The sequence below is a fragment of the Lactuca saligna genome, chromosome 1 (genome assembly GCF_052625555.1).
Source record: "Lactuca saligna cultivar CGN05327 chromosome 1, ASM5262555v1, whole genome shotgun sequence".
NCBI classification, from domain to species: domain Eukaryota; kingdom Viridiplantae; phylum Streptophyta; class Magnoliopsida; order Asterales; family Asteraceae; genus Lactuca; species Lactuca saligna.
In genome coordinates, this window is record NC_136417.1 from 72682160 (window position 1) to 72694049 (window position 11890).

General features: G+C 31.2%; 3 protein-coding genes across 3 annotated transcripts; 2 read left to right on the plus strand and 1 right to left on the minus strand.

The window, feature by feature from the left end:
• Nucleotides 1-1734: 1734 nt before the first annotated feature.
• LOC145039872 (RING/U-box superfamily protein) lies at nucleotides 1735-6942 on the plus strand. Its single transcript, XM_078987878.1, has 15 exons — nucleotides 1735-1903; nucleotides 2811-2961; nucleotides 3090-3187; nucleotides 3291-3352; nucleotides 3495-3586; nucleotides 3660-3783; nucleotides 3858-3944; nucleotides 4061-4160; nucleotides 4421-4528; nucleotides 4644-4744; nucleotides 5525-5590; nucleotides 5743-5830; nucleotides 6067-6127; nucleotides 6383-6446; nucleotides 6701-6942. The coding sequence occupies exons 1-15, from the start codon at nucleotides 1846-1848 to the stop codon at nucleotides 6833-6835; spliced, it is 1395 nt and encodes a 464-aa protein (XP_078844004.1). The 5' UTR covers nucleotides 1735-1845; the 3' UTR covers nucleotides 6836-6942.
• Nucleotides 6943-7231: 289 nt separating this feature from the next.
• On the plus strand, nucleotides 7232-9635 carry LOC145039880 (20 kDa chaperonin, chloroplastic-like). The gene is made up of 6 exons (XM_078987885.1): nucleotides 7232-7381; nucleotides 7581-7757; nucleotides 8224-8403; nucleotides 8497-8652; nucleotides 9159-9236; nucleotides 9317-9635. The coding sequence occupies exons 2-6, from the start codon at nucleotides 7590-7592 to the stop codon at nucleotides 9488-9490; spliced, it is 756 nt and encodes a 251-aa protein (XP_078844011.1). The 5' UTR covers nucleotides 7232-7381; nucleotides 7581-7589; the 3' UTR covers nucleotides 9491-9635.
• A 534-nt stretch (nucleotides 9636-10169) lies between these two features.
• LOC145039890 (uncharacterized) lies at nucleotides 10170-11318 on the minus strand. The gene is made up of 2 exons (XM_078987894.1): nucleotides 10922-11318; nucleotides 10170-10755 (listed from the first exon to the last, which is right to left on the minus strand). The coding sequence occupies exons 1-2, from the start codon at nucleotides 11182-11184 to the stop codon at nucleotides 10275-10277; spliced, it is 744 nt and encodes a 247-aa protein (XP_078844020.1). The 5' UTR covers nucleotides 11185-11318; the 3' UTR covers nucleotides 10170-10274.
• Between the last annotated feature and the right edge of the window lie 572 nt (nucleotides 11319-11890).

An 11890-nucleotide genomic window follows, 5' to 3' on the forward strand; every position in this document is an offset into this window, starting at 1 on the left:
CTAAAAGTACAAAAACCATGTCTTCTCATGGATCCACCAATTAACCTCAACATTTGCATGTAACTTTCTTTTTATAAAGCAAAAACAATATCATTATAACACCATATTCATGATATAATGAGAGACATTTTGATACTAAAGCATGATATTCACCTGTTAATCTTGAATAACCTTATATCCTAACGTGTATATTTTTTTGATTTTTTTTGCATCTTTCTCTAATAAATGAAGGTTTTTTTTACCACTTGTCACACTTTCATTCATTTTGCCACATGTCATTTTGTGGTTATTTTGAATTAATTTTTATTCCATATGTAATTTTGTGGTTTTCCTATTTTATTAAATTCCATATGGTATTTAAATTTAATAATAAATGCATATCAATTTCATTAATTGACTTTCCTTATAATTTCAAAATTTTAAAATAAAATCTCATTAATTTGCTTTGATTATTTTATCTAAATGATTTGTTTAAATTTGAAAGAGAAAAAAAAAACACTTTAGTTTTTAGTAATTCAATATTTTCTTATAAATTTAACTTTCCCAAATGTTTATACATATTTAATTGTTTTAAATACACCCATGTAATATATGGGGCTCACACCTAGTACTATATTAAAATAACCTGCAAACCTGTTAATCGAGCAGAATGAAAAAAAAATGATTTTAATTGGTAAAATAAACTTTTGGTTTAATCTGGAAAACATAAAAAAAATATGTTTTTTTTTTCTTTCTTATAAACTATTATTAGGGTGGACATGCCGCTTTTTTGTAGCAAAACGGGTAAACAAACCCGTGACAAAATTTTGGATTAACTTTTCTGGTGACCAAAACCAATAAGTCAATAAATTATTCCGAAACCCAAAACGAAAAGACTACTAAGTAAAGCAATGGAAAAAATATATTTTATTATGTAAATAGATAAAAGTCTAAAACATCAAAATGTGCAAACCCAAACCAAAAAACCGAGAAACCGAAACCGAAGCAAAACCGACGGTTAGGGTTTGATTTTTTTAAAAACCAAAAAGTCAGGTTCGGTTTCGGTTTTTACCCAGAAACTGACCCATTGAACTCGTAAAACCGATCCATACTTAAAATCGACAAACCGCCCCAAGAAACCGACCCATCCAACCCGAGAAACCACCTGTACTTGATTGTGTTTTGGTTGTAATTAAACTATTCCAGGCTTTGGTTGTAACTTGTAATATATTATTTGTTGTAAGATTTATGTTTTTTGATGTATTTAACTTAAATTTGATGTTTTTTGAAGTATTGGATTTGTTGCTTTATTTGTAGAAAATGTGTTAAAATCCAAAACCCATGAGTTTAAACCCAAAACCCGTGAGTGTATAAATTGAATCCAAAAAACCGAAAAACCGTCCAAATAGAACTCAGAACCCGAGAAATCGATTGGGTTATGAAATCCAAAAACCGACCATTTATGGGTTGGGTTGAGTTTGGATTCAAAATCGAACCAAACCGACCAATACACAACCCTAATTAGGGTGGACAGTTGCTTGTTTGTAGCGAAAAGGGTAAAAACCCATTACCATATTTTGGATTAATTTTTTGTGACAAAAACAAATAATTCAATAAATCATTCCGAAAACCCAAAACGAACTACTAAGTAGAGCAATGGAAAAAATATATTTTATTACGTAAATAGATAAAAGCCTAAAACATCAATTTTTTATCCAAATTTGTCATAAAAATAATCGTTAAAATCCTTCGTGTTTAGCACTCTTCTCTATTCTCCTTTTAGAAGCAACCACGTAGGAAGACGCCTTGTGAAATTAAAACCCTGGAGAGCGAAGGCAACGGCAAGCAGGCAAAGAAAAGCGAGAAATGGAACAAGGCGAGGGTTCTGGTTCAAAGCCATCCGATGAAATTTGGTCCAAACTTGGTATTCCCTCTTTTTCTGCTCTTCAATTAACATTCAAAATTTCTCCTTTTTCTCAATCGCTACATGCCCCGTTTACAGTTGCACATAGAAATTATTTCTCAAAGGAATCATCCGTAAACCACATTATCGATTTGCGTATGTGATTGCCACTGAGGATTCCATGGCTCCTTTATTAAAATCTTGAACCTTTCTGCGGTTTCTTGCTGACAGTCGAATAAACATTTCAAATTTACCCTTATGGGTATTCCTATCTTTATTGATTAATATAGGGGGTGTTTAAATGTGTAGGATTAAAGCGATTATCGTGAGTTCAATAATCAAATTATTGCATAATCAATAATAGTCAATGATAGATAAGTAATCTTACATTTACCAGAATCAGTTTTCTTGTCTCAATCTCTTGTTTTCACTGCAATTTTGATATTTGATTGATTTAGGGTTATTTCATTAATACTTTGCCTAACTACTTTGTAACTTAAACATGAAATGCTAAATATTGGTAAAAAGGAATTTTTAATAACAGATGAACAAAGTGTGAATTGTACATGACCTGATGTGGAGTCTCTTGAAATCAAACTTTTACTCATTAATGATTAAGGAGACAACCTTATGGAATGATATTAGCTTTTAGCCATATTGTGGTTTGAAAAACTCAAGAAATCACAATTTTCACTTACACTAATAAGTACCAAATCAAGTTATTAGCTTTCTTAAAACTCATAACTTGACATTTATTCAGTCTGATTGTTGCCAAATATTCGTGTAGCAACTATACAAAACTTATTGCAAAATTGGATCTTTTAAATGATGGTAAAAAGTTAAAATGTTCTTGATTCATAATTTCTACTATTTCAAAGAGTAACCTGCAATATATAAGTCCTGATAAACTGTTACAATCATGTCCCAGTTCCATCAAACAACAAATTTTCAGATATTGAATTGAGGTTAGATGAGGTGGAGATAAATTCAGAGGTTAAAATCTCTTCATTCGAAAAACAACAATGGTGTAAGATTACAAGAAATTCAGATCTCTCTTCTGCAACATTACAAAATAAGAGGTACTTAATCACTACATTTTATATGTTCACAAGCAACATTAACCATTGAACCAAATTTTTTCACAGTATAAGAATAAACAAAAACAAAGTCCTATGATATTGAAATTAAATGCTATATAATTATGCAGTTTAAATGTGATTTATGTTGATGGGACTGATGTTTCAACTGAAGATACAATTACGATTCGTTGTGGAAGTGAGATAATTCCTGGACATGTTTCAGAAGGTATATTATATAACATCATGCTAATAAGAGAAACCTTTTACTTATTTTTTTTAAAAAAGATAAGTGCCAATTGTAATCTTTTGATTTCTTTTGATGTTGAAAGGCTATTTGAGTTACAGATTCAAAGTAATGCCAAAGGATGATCCTTCCAAGAAGGTGTTAAAGGTATAAAATCTGATTTGATTCAGATTTTATTTGATTCAGTGTCCCATTATGTTCTCAAATATTTTTTAAACAACACTTTCTTCATACAACACTTAGTGTTCAATTATCATATAGTGATAAACATGTGTTTTGTTTATGCTAGATTTCTTTAGATTCAGACCATGCAAAATGCAGCATATGTTTAAATATTTGGCATGATGTTGTCACAGTTGCCCCTTGTCTCCACAACTTTTGGTAAATTTTTTGACAATTTCATTTTCTTAAAGAAATAAACTTTCAGTTAATTCTTTAGTTTTGTTATTTAAAGCAATGGATGCTTCTCAGAGTGGTTAAAAAGGTCACAAGCAAAACATGCAAGTGTTCTTTGTCCCCATTGTAGAGCAGTTGTACAATTTGTAGGAAGAAACCACTTCCTCCACAACATTGAAGAGGTATCATTTGAGATTTAAATATCATTCTATGAATAAAATTATTCATATTACACATATACATTTCTTATTTGTAGGAAATACTCAATAGTGATTCTTCTTTAAGGCGAAGTGATGAAGAACTTGCGGTTTTAAACACCTATTCACTAATAAAATCACCTCTTGTAAGTCAAATCACTCGTATAGTTGTATTTCATATGTTTGTTTTCATGAGATTTTGTAATTATGTAAAGAATCTTTATTACTTCTGATGATAATGCTTGAACTTTATGATCATTAGGTGATTAACAATGGAAAGAAGCCTCGAAGAAAGAGGTCACATTCAGTGTCTGAAGAAGATAGTAGTAGTAGTGTCACAAATCTTGCATGTGCTCAATGTGGTAAATATATAAAATGTCGTTTATCTGGTGTAAAAAAAGAAACATGGCCTTAGTAGTTTTTAAACAACAAAATTAATATAGATTATAGAATCTGTCAAGATCTTTCTTTCCACAAAAGTTCTGAAGTTAAAAACTTATCAATTCGATTCTTGGAAGTTGAAATTGGATCTCTTTTTATTGAATTTCATGTGCTAATAATCACAAATCACTAATCTTTCTTCTACATTTATACATAACTGATTCTTTTACATATTATTCAGGCACAGAATATGCAGGATTTCGGTGTAATCAAAACACAGTGCATCTTCAATGTCATGCATGTGGAGGAATGATGCCTTCAAGAACAGATATTAATATACCACAACACTGTGAGTGTTGTAAAATAATTCGATTTAGTTTCATCTTGGAGTTTATTACTTTATTATTTAAATCATATGATTGTTTATGTTGTTAAAATGATTAATGTTTTCCTTATGTTTGAAGGCATAGGGTGTGATCGAGCATTTTGTGGTGCTTATTGGAATTCTCAACAAGTTACAAGAAGTGATTCGTTTCATATGTGTGCTTTTGATACTTTTAAACCAGTAAGTTATTGATATTTTCTCATTTTTCTCTTTTGGTTTTTTGGAAGATGAAACTTTGGTTGTGTTTGGAATGATGGAATTGGGGAAGGAATGGAATGGAATCGTTAATTCCATTGGAATGAAACAAAAGATGTTTGCTTTGTGTGATGGAATCAAATGGGATTGAGACTTGATATGATTTTAGTTGAATTTCAATTCTATAGCTCAAATATATATATTTTTTATAATCTTGTATGTGTTTTTAATGAGCTTTTATTATGTTTAATATTTTCTTCTTAAATAAAAAAGTTCATTAACTATAATAAAATAACGTATAATGTAGTAAAGTCAATACCATAGATTGTATTTTAACTAATTCGAAGTTATGTTTTTAAAAAATAGCTAGAATATATTTTGTTATTATAATGATATAATCGTTTGTTTCTAATGAGCTTTAGTTATCTTTAATATTTTATTTTTGCAAATATAAACTTCATTAGTTATAATCAACTAATGTATAAAGTAGAGTTAAAAGTAAAACTATATACAATATATATTTACATATAATACAAAATTTTCATATGAAACTTCATTCCATTCCTACAGATGAACCATGGAATGTAATGACTCATTCCATTACCTTTGCTTATTCTATTATCCAGATTCCTATGTTTCTCTTTATTTATCAATGTTGCTTTCATGGTGTATATTTTTTGAAAGCATGATTAAAAGTTCTCTATATAATATTTTTGTTTTAGATTAAAAAATTGTTGTGATTCAACCTGTAAAAACATTCTACAGATTGCAGAAAGGATTATAACAAGAATTCCTTTTTTGGCACATGAAAGGAACAGACATGAACAAGATGTAAGAAGCTACTTTCTTTTGTTCTACATAAAAAATATTCATATATAGTTTATCAGATTAAGTCATGTAAAACAGAACCTTAATGAGATACATTCTATGTTTATAAACATTAATGGAATTTGATAATTGATACTTATTAGCATATTTTTCAGATAACTGAAAGATGTATAAGACAGATGGGGAAAACTCTACAGAATGTTGTCTCAGAATGGATTACAAAGTTGAATAATCGAGAAATAGGTAAAGCTATTGCTTTATGATGATTAAAGTTAGAAAATGGTTAAAATGTTAAATGCAAAAAAATAATGCAACAACTTTGCACATTTCTATGCAACAAAATGGTTTTTCAAATATAAATGTGCAACCAAGTGTCATTCTAAGACCATAAAAGTAACACGTTTGACAATCAAAAGTCAAACGTTTGACAAACAAAAGTCAAATGTGGTTATTAAGATCTTAATTTATGAACACTGCAGATCGTACAAGGATGCCATTGAATCACACAGAGATGATTACAGCTGGAACACATGTTTGCAAGTATGTTTTATGAGTTTGCATAATTGATTTATTGGTTAAATGCAAGAAATAGCAACATACTTTTATTACAATATACAAATAAATTGTTGTAATAGAATGAAATAGAAGTAGGATGCTATTATGCTATACTATACAAATAAATGAAAATTTATTGCTATTTCTTGCATTTATCCCTGGATTAAAATATTTCTTAACATCTTTGACTTAAGTTATGATTATAATTTTTGAAATTGATTGATTTCTTTTTTCGTGCAGTGATTGCTTTGATAAGCTGGTTTCATTCCTCTTGTACTGGTATCGAGTCAGCATACCAAAACATGTAAGAATATCCACATTTCAATCACTTGTAAATTATCTTTGACCACAAAAGTCAAACTACCTTTTTTTTTCTTAATTGGAGAAATTTTATGACTTCAAAAGTCAAATTTTTGGAGACATCATTTTGTGATTACGGGTGATTGACTTTTTGTATTCATGATTAGGAAATCTCTAGAAAGTTTGTCATGTTATGTCATGTCCTGTGTAACAAATGCAGTCTGAGTGAAATCCTGACATTGGAATTTGTTTTTGTAGCTTCTACCCGCCGATGCGGTGCAAAGGGAGGATTGTTGGTATGGTTACACTTGTCGAACACAACATCATAGTGAAGATCATGCTCGTAAAAGGAATCATGTTTGTCGTCCCACGAGGGGTAGTATTGGAAATTAGTAGCAATTTGAAATTGTTAGCATCTATTTTCTTTGTTTTTGTAAAATAATTTTGAAGGTAATGTAACTAAACTTGTGTTTTAAAACAATCGCGTTTTATTTTTTTCATTGAGACTGATGTTAGTGAAACAAAATTAATGATTTCTTATCTCACCAAAAAAGATAGGAAAGAGGCTTGCATCTTTGTGTAAAATACGTTAGTGCTCTTATCATTTTAATCTTACAAAATAAACCTGAAAAATTTATCCAATCATGTAACAAAATGTAACAGAAGCAAACAAAATTTGTCATTTTGTGAATGTGTTTAACTTAGAAAAATATGGGCATAAAACAATGTTGTTAGATGGTTCTGGTTTAACAGATTAACTAAACCACTGAAACGACGTCGTTTGGAGTAGTTCCAAGAAACAAAACGAAGATAAACAAACCTTCTGGAAACGTCTCTTGGAAATATAAAACCCATCATTTCGTCTCTAGGGTTTTGTTATCCTCTCCGTTTTCAGTCACTACTAGGAATATCACAGCAACCACCTAATCTCTCCCCAAGGTATGAATTGTCTCTCTAACAACTTGTATTTGTTGTAATTGATTGGTGTAAATTAATTGCTGTTTAGTTTCAAAATCAACAGTAGCCTTGAATTTATATCGGTTTTAACGTTGAATATTAACTTGCGAATTGCATAATCGAAACGAATCTGTGCCTATGGTTTAGTGAATTGGTTTTATTTTATTGTGGATTGTTTTAGGTTTAGGAAATGGCAGCTGCTCAGTTGACATCGACCTGCTTTCTTCCGTCGTTTGAAGGTCTGAAGTCTTCAACATCCAAAGTTTCATCGATTGTGGTGTCTTCTCCGTTTAGAAGCTCGACACTCAGATCAAACCGTAGTCTGGTCGTCAAATCTGCTACTACAGTTGCTCCCAAGGTCGATTCTTGCACCAATTTTTAGTTCTGCTACCTACTCTTTATACAGTATCTGCTTTTTTGCTTTGTATAATAGCCACTAGTATTGATTCCTACAAAAGGCTCAAGGAAATGAAATACTTGCTCTTAATTGGCATTTGGCAACCAATCACTTTCACTACGAGTATACCTTAGTTTTCCTTTTTGTTGAAGTTGATATTCGAATTGTAGTAAGTTTGATAATGATAAACCACCTTAATGACTTATTAGTTTCTCTTTGATGGAGTTTGATTAACAAACTTGGTTTCGTGAGTCTTTTTCTTGGCGTCTACAAATGCAAACTTGCTATCACCATTAGGTAGTGTTCGGATGTTTGTTTTGAAAGTGGTTAAAATCAGAATCAAAATTCGTTTTGCAATTCTCGTGTTAAGATTCCATTCATTCCAAAAACACTTTCTGATAAACGTGATCTTTCATTTCATCCTCAGTACACTTCATTGAAGCCATTGGGTGACAGAGTATTGGTAAAAATCAAGGCTGCTGAGCAGAAAAGTGCAGGTGGTATATTACTCCCATCAACTGCACAAACAAAACCTCAAGGTGGTGAAGTTGTTGCAGTTGGAGAAGGCAGAACAATTGGCCAAAACAAGGTGGAAATTGGTGTCAAGGTAGTAATTATTTTCTTAATGCTAAAAGCACTTAAGATTTAAATGTATGTGTTGAAATAATTTAAACTAACTATTTGTATAATTATCTTGAAGACTGGTACCCCAGTTGTATACTCCAAGTATGCAGGGACTGAAGTTGAGTTTAATGGATCAAACCATCTCATACTGAAGGAAGATGACATTGTTGGTATTCTTGAAACAGAAGATGTTAAGGATTTGAAACCTCTTAATGACAGAGTTCTTATCAAGGTTAGTTATAAAACTCTTAAGGGTATTTTGGGTAGGCATCCATAAATATGACCATGTTAATATATCATCCTCTTAATTTGATCTTCTACTTCCATATGTTGAATGAGAACTGGCTAATCACGTGTCTCTGGATAAAGTATTGTAGGGATAAATGGTTTTCAAATAGTTCGAGTAAATTACAAATTTGGTCCTTATTAAGCTTCCAAAAAGGAATCTTTTTCAATGGAGCAAATTACAAATTTGGTCCATTTGGTATATAGTTTCTCGGGTTTGTGCCAAGGGCAAAATGGTCATTATAAAAAACTCAACAGTTGAATAGTTGGATTATAGCAATTCATGGATCAAAATCATTATGAAACCTTGCAATTAGGACCAGAAGCGAGAAAAGTTTCCTGTCTGGACCTAAACTGTAAACAATGACATAGCATAGGGACCAAATTTGTAATTTATACATAGCAATCTACTTTTGCTTTACATTCTCATCAAGTCTAATGTTTGTATAAAAGGTTGAGGAAGCTGAGGAAACGACAGCTGGCGGCTTATTGCTTACACAAGCAAGCAAAGAAAAACCCTCTATTGGCACTGTAAGTGACACCTGTCACGTTGCGTCTTAATTTTTTTTTTCTTTTGTGTCTTAAGATGCTTAACGTGGACTTGATTACAGGTGATTGCAGTAGGACCTGGTCCTTTAGATGAAGAAGGAAAAAGAAAAGAGCTTCCATTGTCTCCAGGAAACACTGTTCTTTACTCAAAATACGCAGGGAACGACTTCAAAGGAACAGATGGCTCTGAGTATATTGCTCTTCGTGCTTCTGATGTCATGGCTGTTCTTTCATAGTCATATAAATCAATGTTCATGTGATGCAAATTCGAAATAGGAAAACATAGCATTGAAGCAATGTAATCATTTCTTGAAAAATCAACAATTTTCTGGGCCTCCTTTCGTTAAAAAGATTATGTTCAATATAATTTAATTCGGTACTTTTTTTGCGAGTAATAAGTAACGTCATTTAATTATTGGTTGGTGTATACCAACTTCTTATTATGTTTTTAAAGGTAAAAAGTAAAAATAGTGATTTCCCTGATCAAAACGTATGTCAGGTTCACCCATCAATGAATCAATCAGAATCACATTTAATTTGTCTTTAAATTTTTTAGCCTAACAAGTTTTATTATATCAATCTTTCGGTTGCTCTTAAATTCCAACCTAACACGTTTTGTCGACTTTTAATTGGTCTCAAGGTCGAACCTAACAAATTTAATATGGTACACACGCATTTAATCCAATCTTTATGCATGGTCTGCCCACGTGTCAACCTTGCGAGTTAACCAGGACCACCTAACAAGTTAATCCGTTCATTATTAATGCTATTGGATAACAATAATATTATTTCGAAAAATCGAATTACTATACCATATGTTACATGTGTTACAGTAGTCATCTAATATTGGATAACTATGTAGCATATGTTTGTTGTGTGATATCGGATATGTTCCGATATGGTTTTAGATCAAAATTGTTTATGCCCAAAAAAAATCGGCAAAAAAGTTTATAGCTAATTAGCTACATACAGTAATTAATATGATTATCATCTACATCTGCTGAAAAAAAAAAATGAAACCTACCAAAACCAACTAAAACCAATACTATGCTCTTTGACATACAACTGTTCATCACTATTTCTCACAGTTCCTCCACATCCATCACCAATCCTTTCTTTATACAAAGAAAACGCAGAAACCGGTGGTTGCACCACCACCACTGGTTTCCGATCAGAAACCATTGGTAGACCAATGGAGAGCTCAAGGTTGATTTCAGGAGGTGTGATATTCGTCACTGGTATGGATTCTTCACTGGATAACCCGCTAGTTGTACTACTACTACTCACACCACCACCACCACCGCCGCCGCCGCTAGTTGATGTATCGATAATCTTTGTAGGATATTCCGGTGGCGTCGGAGGTGCTTCCTCGATGGTTTTTACGACATTGGTGGTGGTTTGATGGTTGTTGACAACTAGTTTCCTCTTGATGTGGGTGTTCCAGTAGTTCTTGATTTCATTATCTGTTCTTCCGGGTAATCTTGACGCAATCATTGACCATCTGTAACAGAACGTAAATATGTAAATGTAATTAGACGTATTTAATGAAGAATATCAATGGGTTCATTTGTATCATGGTTTCGAACGAGGATAATGAAGCGAGATTCCTCTTTTTTGACCCTAATAAAGAATAGAATATTAATAGAATGAAGAAGAAGAAGACGTACTTATTGCCGAGAACTGCATGAAGGCTAACGATGAGTTGATCTTCTTGTGGGGTGAAATTGCCGCGTTTAAGATCAGGTCGGAGGTAATTAATCCATCGGAGCCTGCAACTTTTGCCGCAGCGATTCAAACCGGCGGATTTAGGGAGAGATCTCCAGGAGCCTTCGCCATGAGCGTTGATGTAGGAGACGAGACGTTCGTCTTCTTCTTTGGTCCATGCGCCTTTGTTGGTGTGATCCTTTTCACAGCAAGGCGATCGCACCATTGCAGGAGGAAAGAAGAGGAAGAAGAAGAAGAAGAAGAAGAAGGAACAAAGAAGAGAGATTGATGATGGGGAATTGAGTGGGGAAATAAATAAGGAGTTGGTGGGAGAGAGAGAAAGAGTGGTTGTGATTGAAGTTAGTGCTGGATTTGGTAGGTACTTCTCTACCCTACTTTCCATCTTCCCTTTTCATCCTATTTATTATATTTTTCTTTTCAAAAATTAAATAAATAAATTAAAATTATATATATATATATATATATATATATATATATATATATATATATATATATATATATAATTTTTTCTTTATATATATATATATATATATATATATATATATATATATATATATATATATATATATAATTTTAATTTATTTATTTAATTTTTGAAAAGAAAAATATAATAAATAGGATGATATATATATATATATATATATATATATATATATATATATATATATATATATATATATATATATATATATCAAATGGTTTAAATGAAAACAAAAAAAGTTAATAACTCTACAAACAATTTTTAATTTTTATTTTCATTAAAATCATTTTGGACAAATCAAACATTTATTCTAATAAATAAAAATCATTTATATAACCTGTTATTCTCTCATGCATGATGTTATATATATTTTGTGGTAATTTTAGATTAAATTATATCCAAATGTTATTTTGTGGTTTTTTCTATTTTA

What these genes read in the sequence shown, in the direction of transcription:
- LOC145039872 (XM_078987878.1), top strand. Translation starts at nt 1,846, where the DNA reads ATGGAACAAGGCGAGGGTTCTGGTTCAAAGCCATCCGATGAAATTTGG. An exon ending in CTTCCAAGAAGGTGTTAAAG is followed by an intron (nt 3,353 to 3,494) that starts GTATAAAATCTG and finishes TGTTTATGCTAG; the next exon opens with ATTTCTTTAGATTCAGACCA. An exon ending in GAGTCAGCATACCAAAACAT is followed by an intron (nt 6,447 to 6,700) that starts GTAAGAATATCC and finishes TTGTTTTTGTAG; the next exon opens with CTTCTACCCGCCGATGCGGT.
- LOC145039890 (XM_078987894.1), bottom strand. Translation starts at nt 11,184, where the DNA reads ATGGTGCGATCGCCTTGCTGTGAAAAGGATCACACCAACAAAGGCGCA. An exon ending in CATGCAGTTCTCGGCAATAA is followed by an intron (nt 10,756 to 10,921) that starts GTACGTCTTCTT and finishes GTTCTGTTACAG; the next exon opens with ATGGTCAATGATTGCGTCAA.
- LOC145039880 (XM_078987885.1), top strand. Translation starts at nt 7,590, where the DNA reads ATGGCAGCTGCTCAGTTGACATCGACCTGCTTTCTTCCGTCGTTTGAA. An exon ending in CTACTACAGTTGCTCCCAAG is followed by an intron (nt 7,758 to 8,223) that starts GTCGATTCTTGC and finishes TTTCATCCTCAG; the next exon opens with TACACTTCATTGAAGCCATT. An exon ending in AGGTGGAAATTGGTGTCAAG is followed by an intron (nt 8,404 to 8,496) that starts GTAGTAATTATT and finishes ATTATCTTGAAG; the next exon opens with ACTGGTACCCCAGTTGTATA.